The following is a 7500-nucleotide window of genomic DNA, read 5'->3' on the forward strand; positions in this document are numbered from 1 at the left end:
AGTCATGATTATTTGGATTATTTCAAGGTGTTCTGCCATCTCTGCCTCCCCCAACCCATTTTCTTTCCAGTCTGGTCACCTGCCAAATCCCAGCCACCAGACGGGTTTTCCGTATAATAAAACAACTGGGGAAGGTGAATGCTAACGTGCTTCCTCTGAGACGCGTGAAGCCGGCCAACCACGTATCTGCATGCCATCACTCCCAGCCAGTCATTATGGCATTGTAGGAATTCAAACTCACAATCTACTGAAGATGGGGCGAACGTTGTTCCTGTTGCGCCGCTCAGTAGCCCCATCACCTCTGATAATTTGTCTCAAAGTGATATTTCATGTACTGATATTTGCACTGATATTAAAGCAGGTAGAACCAGAGTACTCATTTGTCTCATTTCATCACTCTGGGTTCCACCTACTTTAATTGGCTTTCAGAACTGAAAATATCACTTGATTCCACAGCAGTATGAAGTAGATCCTATTAATGGCTGAGAAAAAAGACCAAATAAGTTAACTGTGAGGTCAATTAAGGCTTAAATTATTCCTTAATGGTTGTTCACAGAGCCGAGCCTCTATAAAAATCCATCCAGAGCTGCGCTGCTCTGGGGTTTGGGTAATTCAGCCTCAGATGAAGTACAGGGGAAAACCAGATGGAGAACGGTGCATGGTGAGTTGGCCATCTGGATCTGATTCCAGTGCTCTGTGGAACAATGAATAGGCCTGAGAGTAGTCCGTGACCCAAAAGAAGGGGACATGCCACTGGGCAAAAGAGAAAATGGCTTTGGTGAAGATGGACATTCTCAGAGAATTGGGGAATGAGTGCGCGTGTGTGTGTGTGTATGTGTGTGTGTTTGTGTGTGTGTGTGTGTGTATTTGGACACAGTTAAATGCTGAGAATTGCATACTGAACTATCATTTGCCTGGCCAGCGAGTTATAGACGGGTGTGTCTCTGTGGATGAAAAGCATGCCTCTGATTTCAGCACTGCTACAGAAAAGAACATTTATTAACAGCCAGAATGTGTGAATGGGATAAACACACATGGTGACACTTGTTTGAAAAGAGACAGCTGTTGAGCATGGAGTCACATGGGGGAGTCTACCAGAGACAGCAAAATAAACAGATGAGACAGAGGTGGTGGGGCTCGGGTGAGAGAGAGAGAGAGAGAGAGAGAGAGAGAGAGACCAGGAGCACGGGAGGCCATTAGAGTCCGAAGGAGGAAAGGAGAGATTTCCACTGCATGTAATTAAATGCAGTCTGCAGTCTGAACGGTTTTCTATTCCAGCAAACCAGCATGGATGATCTAACCATAACCACATTTCCTTGATTGAACTCAACATGACGTGTATCGAACTCAAAGGAAAACTTGAGGAATTATTTCAAAGTTAATATTGCATGCATTTTTCACTCTCCACGTGCCCAAAGACAGAAACAACATCCGTAACGTTTCTGATTCTGAACTTAAGAGAATGAGGTTACACGTGTTCACCTACAGAATATCTGCATAGTGCAGTTAACCCATGCTAACCTGAATCGGTTAAAAACATCTGTACAACTAACCACGTAAGCCTAAGAACATCTGTACAAACAGGTCGCTTAGAATATCCACACAGTGCAGCCAACTGCGCTAACCTAAATATCCACACATAGGCCAGAGGCATTTGTACCAGTTATTTTCTGATAAATGTTTATTCTCAGGCTTATTAAAAGATTCGTAATTGAACACGTCGGTGGTAAAGTGATGATATTTAAAGACAAGTTGTAGAGTCAATGGCAACAGCATTGTGTGTTCTTTCAGAAAAAAACGCAGAAGAGAATTTTACAGCAGTTTAGCTGATTTATGAGAGTTGTCCGAATAAACCCCCGTGTCTCAGATGGCAGACAGAGAGTTAGGGTTACACACTTACTGGTTCAATGATGGCTGGCTCTCCTTTCTGCCCCTTCTCTCCTCTGGATCCTTCCACCTGCAGACACAAAAGTTTGTATACAATATACTCTTCCAAGGTGGTATCTGTAAGTCTATGTTTCTGAGCTGCACCTTGGCGCAGTACTTTTCTATCTACCTGGTATGCTGTAACGTTTGCATGTAATGTTTCAGACCTTTTTTTTATGTATTTGTGGATCTCAGTAGCAGGGGTGTAACCTGGCCTGAGCATTTGGTGCTGTAGCCCAGAAGATTTTTTCTTTAGACCCGAATAATTCTCCACTTGGAGCGGTTTGTCACTATGTAACTAAACATCAGTAGAAGATGGCAGTGATGTAATACTGTATCTTCAGTGAGCAGAGGTGAGATCAGTCAGACAGGGTTTACAGAAAAATGCATGGAAACACTCGTGTCTTATTGGCTAACGGCTCTCAATTCTGCCAAACACTAGCTCATAGTCAGTGTAAGGGGAACGTGGATATATTCCAATTTATTTATTTATTTATTTTTATCAGTAAAGGGGCTGAAACTGAAACACTAACACCGTCTCATGCTGAGCAGGAAAACAAGGTGTGTAAATGTCTATATGAGCTCCAAGTTACGTGAACACGATATGAGCAGAGCATAAGGACAGATAGCGCACTCTGCATGACTGTAGCAGCTAAACCCATACGATGATGGTGCAGTCGTGCCTCCTCTTGCCTAGTGACACCAAACAAGCCTAGTCTCGTGTTAGATAGCCAAAAAGTTATATAATTTATCTTTTGGTAGTCCTGCAAACAGTGATAACACCTGAGGCACGTTTTATGATAAATACAACTTTTTTTGTACAATTTTCACATTTCTTAAAGCAATTAGCCCTCACATGCTTTTTGATGGAGAAGAATCTGGGCGCAGCCCCGTATGATTAACAGTCCAGCTAACGCCCCTGCTCAGTAGCTAAGTTTACGTGCAGTTAAATAATTTGTTAATAATCTGATTGATGGTTCAATCTAAATCAGCAGGCTTCATTTGCACACCTAAATCAGAACAGAGTAAACCAACCATCTTCCTAATAATCTGCTAAACTTAAATCTTTACATCTTATTGCTTTCAAAATGTGAACCGTGCTGTTTAATTATGCTGACAGGATTTGCAAGCTGCTTGTTGTTATGGCAACACTGATACTGATTGCCAAATCTTATATCGGCAACTCTAATAAATTCAATCAAATTTATGAAAGTCTTTGCATGTAAACATGGCCATTGTTTTATAAGATTTACACTCGGCAGTCTAAGCTGTGCTTGACTGTAGATCTTTATGGTTGTGACGTGCTCTGAGTGCTACCTGGTAATTGTCAGTCTCAGCAGGCAAGACTTCACTGTAGTAGTCTTTGTAATCACTGTAAACCTTGTCCAGGTCAGAGTCAGTGAGGTCCGTGATGGACTCCTCCTTAAATCCATCAAAGTCTGTATAATCTGCATCCTCGCCATCTACTCTCTGGCCTGTTCCTGCTCCTGCGCCAGCCCCAGCGCTAGCAGATCCACCACCAACTCCAGATGAACCACTAACAGAGACTGAACCACCTCCACCAGAAACAGAGCTGCCCCCAACTGAGACTGATCCGCTCCCAGCGGAAGCAGATCCACCCCCAACAGAAACAGATCCACCCCCAACAGAAGCACTACTGCTGCTGCCTCCTCCTCCAACAGCGTCCTCGCCCTCACTGAAACCATCAATGTACTCCTCTCCATAGTTCACCCCATAGCCATAGCCATCATAATTATCCACCTATAATCAGAGACATACAAACAGTCACATAAACATTACAAAACTTTACAAAAATGATACATGATACACTGGTAAGTTATCTAGTTGTAGTTTTGCTCGGCCAATTATTACCACAACTTAGTTGATCAGATTCACGTCATTAGGTAATTTGCCGGAACTCTAGGTTGTCCCAGTGAACTGAAATGAAATCCACTGCGCTACACACCAAAGCAGATCCAAATATTCATTCTACATTACATAAACTTACCGGGCTGGAGCTGGAACTGGAACTAGATCCCGCATTGGATGTGGAAACAGATCCAGATCCTGTAATAGAGGTGGAAGCAGAGCCAGATGCTGTGCTGGAACCAGAACCAGCGCTTGATCCTGAACTGGTGCTAGAACCTGACCCAATTCTAATGCTTGAACCAGATCCAGTGCTAGAACCAGAACCGGCACTTGATCCCGAACTGGTGCTAGAACCTGAGCCAATTCTAATGCTTGAACCAGATCCAGTGCTAGAACCAGAGCCACCAGTGCTGGAAGTGTGGATGCCTCCTCCTCCTCCTCCTCCTCCTACTGAGGTGACGATGTGTTTCTCCCCTTCTCCGCCCAGCCCCAGATCCACTCTACTGCTCAGGTCCAGGTCATCCCCCGTACCTGTGCCTGTGCTTGTGATTGTTATAGAGCCGTCAGGCGAGGAAGTCGACTCGTCATAATATGTCGTATCATACCCGGGATCATCATAGTCATCATATGACTCGCTGCCAGTTCCCGTGGTAGAGGTACCACTCGAAGAACTACTAGAAGAACTGCTCGATGAACTGCTAGTCGAGCCACCGGAATGTCCTGCTCCACCACCTACTGTAGTTATGGTTTCCTGTGTTTTTCCAAAGAAAAAGTGTGTAACAATACATACTCAAAGGAAATTTTCTTATGCCATTCCGACAGGTGTTGATAAGGACACATTATCTGCACTGTGATGATCAAAAGCTCTTACTGAAAGTACAGTAAAACCTTGCTCATAACTACGTGTGTAACCTACATAATGTAACAGACATGTTGCATATCATCATTTATTAATGCTTTTGTTTACAACTATTTACTGTCATAAGCCATTTATTCATATCTTGTTTGTGTTTTATGAAATTAGCAGGTTCCTGTATCAAAGCATCACAATATTGTCTTCAATGTTTACCCTTGTGTTGGATGTGTCACTTGGTCCTGAGTCTGTGACCTTGCCAGGGGTGACTGATGACTCCTCATTCTTCTCTGCATCCAAGTCATCGTAGTACGGGTACTCATAATAGTAGGTGTCGTCTTCTGTGTTCTACAATAACAGAGTGTCTGCATTAACCTTTATATCCTGCGTTACTAATTAGATGTTCAAACATTTTTTAATTCTTTCCAATAAACTTCCAATTTTATCTCGGGGGTGTTCTAGATGACGAGTGACTTGTGAGTCCTAAATGAATGGATGTTGTTCATAATTATAGTTTAACACTGTAATCATGTCTCTTTCCTAAAGAACTACATCACGGGTTTCACAGCAAGGGGGGCGGGGGGGGGGGATTTTGTTTACAAATTTTTTTATTTGTAAACAATATTGCCCCCCCCCCATTCTGTAGATTCCCTGTTAATTAAAATAATAATTTTATTATTGATATATTATGAATATTTAGGTAATTAATTACAGTCTGGGGGGCATGGGGGCTTATTGGTGGGCACGTTTGCCTCGCACCTCCAGGGTTGGGGGTTCGATCTCCACCTCCTCCATGTGTGTGCAGAGTTCGTCCCCTCAACAAATCATCATGCCTGGCTACACATTTATCACCTATCTCTAAGCTGACTTGCATATGACCTTCTTCTATTTACTCTAGCAAAAATCCATTAAATAATAGATGATTATTCATCCAAAAAATTGTTACACAAAATTCTTCTTGTGAAGCAAATTAAGAACAGAACTCGTCTGGTTTAGTGGACGCACTTGTGTAAGAAGTGTAAGAAGATTCTGTGAAATGTTGTGTTATTTTATATTACTTCTCATAACGTATATTTGTGCAGACCTGTTGTAAGATCTATAACCAACATTCTCTCTCTCTCTCTCTCTCTGTCTCTCCTCATCTCTCTCTGTCACTGCATGAGATATTTCTTTCCATATAAAAATAAATTCTAGCCTCAGGTACAAGTGGAGAAACAAGAATGAATTAATCGAGACATACGGTATTTTCTTTCTAACACATTCTTATTTGACAAAGTTTATTCTGTTCCCCTCTGATTTACTCAAGACACACATGCATGCACAATTACACACACACACACACACAGATAGAGAGAGAGAGACATATACATACATTTATTTATTTATACATAACAAAAAGATACAGAACTACAGTATATGGGGACACTGTGTTTGGAATCTCTGTGAGGAGAAGAAAGCCATCTGTCTGTGTTTACACACTGTATAAAGAGAATTCACCAGTGTTTTAAGACTGGATAGAAAACGTTGCTTAGAGTGTTTAGAGTAAATCCTTGTGTATTTGTTAATGTTTAAAAACTTTAAGGCAGATACGCATCTGTGTTTAGAGAAAACTAGCATTTGTCTCTTCATGGACAGTGTCGAGAAAACTTGTGTTCAGGGACTATGGACAGAACAGTTTCATGTATGTGTTTAGTAGAGTACAACCCCAATTCCAAAAAAAAGTTGGTACGCTGTGTAAAATGTAAAGAAATGTAAATAAAAACAGAATGCAATGATCTGCGAATCTCATAAGCCCATGTTATATACACAGAAAACTATATACCAAAACTATATACCATTAAAAGAAAAAAAATAAGGTACTTTTGAAATTGATGGCCACAACACTTCTCAAAAAGTTGGGACGGGGCAACAAAAGGCTGGAAGAGTAAGTGTTACGTTTACATTTGCATTTCCACAGCTGCCCAGGTCATGCAGTTTTTAGACGGTCCCTTACTGACTCCATTACTATAAAGCGCAGGTGAGCTGCGTTTCTGAGAGATTAGCTTCAGGGGGATTTAACGGGAGAAAAATTACAAATATATTCAGTTGTACTTAGTTCTTATTCCACTCCAGAGTAAGACAATACACATTTGGTCCTTCCTGTATGTTTACTTTTTGAGAAATAGAAGAGAGAATCTCAGATGTGCAGTGGATGTCTGACGACCGCAAGGCAGTCCAAATTCAAACACACCCCACAGTATACTCCCACCCCCCAACACTGATTGACAGGTTTCTGTGTAAGGTATAGGAATTGCAAATGCAAAGGGGATTTGTGGTTCCGTTTGAATTTTGTCAGGCTCCGTACATGACCCTGAGGACGTGAACGGGGTAATTGTTGTTCCTATTTCAATATGACCGGGTCAAAACGCCGAACACACGGGAATGCAATCGCAAATGGACTTTGCGTTCCAATTTGAAATTTGGCAGACAGCGTACGCTCGTGTAAATGAAAACGCACAGGGTAATACACGATTCGCATTGGAATTATTTCACAAATAGGAAATGCAACTGCAAATACACTTTGATTTCTTTTGAAAATTGTCCGCAAAGTACTTCCATAGATTACGGCGTGTCTGATGAAAACAGATGGATGTTTATTGCTACGTGGAGTCTATTTGGAAAGAGCACTCATACGAGCTTGCGTTGAAAGAATGTATACAGAAAATTCCCATATTGATCAGTGTCTTGAGACTGAATGAAGAAGACACTCACATATTCGTCCGTGTTGGGGTCCTGGTTTTGCGGCTGCTCCTGGGCAGGAACCTCACAGTCTGGGCTATAATGTTGACAGTAGTCATATGCAGCACGATGGT

The 7500-nt window shown here is 41.8% G+C and overlaps 1 protein-coding gene across 2 annotated transcripts in view; it reads right to left on the minus strand.

Moving 5' to 3' along the window:
• Positions 1–7500, minus strand: part of col5a1 (procollagen, type V, alpha 1) — a 92733-nt gene that overhangs the window by 41685 nt on the left and 43548 nt on the right. For both annotated transcript variants that reach the window (XM_053687786.1, XM_047161681.2), the window contains exons 5-9: positions 7400–7500; positions 4865–4996; positions 3935–4546; positions 3244–3687; positions 1901–1957 (exon numbers count right to left, since the gene is read on the minus strand). The exon at positions 7400–7500 is cut by the window's right edge and continues 31 nt beyond it. In XM_053687786.1, coding sequence (XP_053543761.1) covers positions 1901–1957; positions 3244–3687; positions 3935–4546; positions 4865–4996; positions 7400–7500 — 1346 coding nt within the window. The remainder of the gene's footprint in view (positions 1–1900; positions 1958–3243; positions 3688–3934; positions 4547–4864; positions 4997–7399) is intronic.

Source organism: Ictalurus punctatus, chromosome 18, assembly GCF_001660625.3.
Source record: "Ictalurus punctatus breed USDA103 chromosome 18, Coco_2.0, whole genome shotgun sequence".
In the NCBI taxonomy this organism is placed as follows: domain Eukaryota; kingdom Metazoa; phylum Chordata; class Actinopteri; order Siluriformes; family Ictaluridae; genus Ictalurus; species Ictalurus punctatus.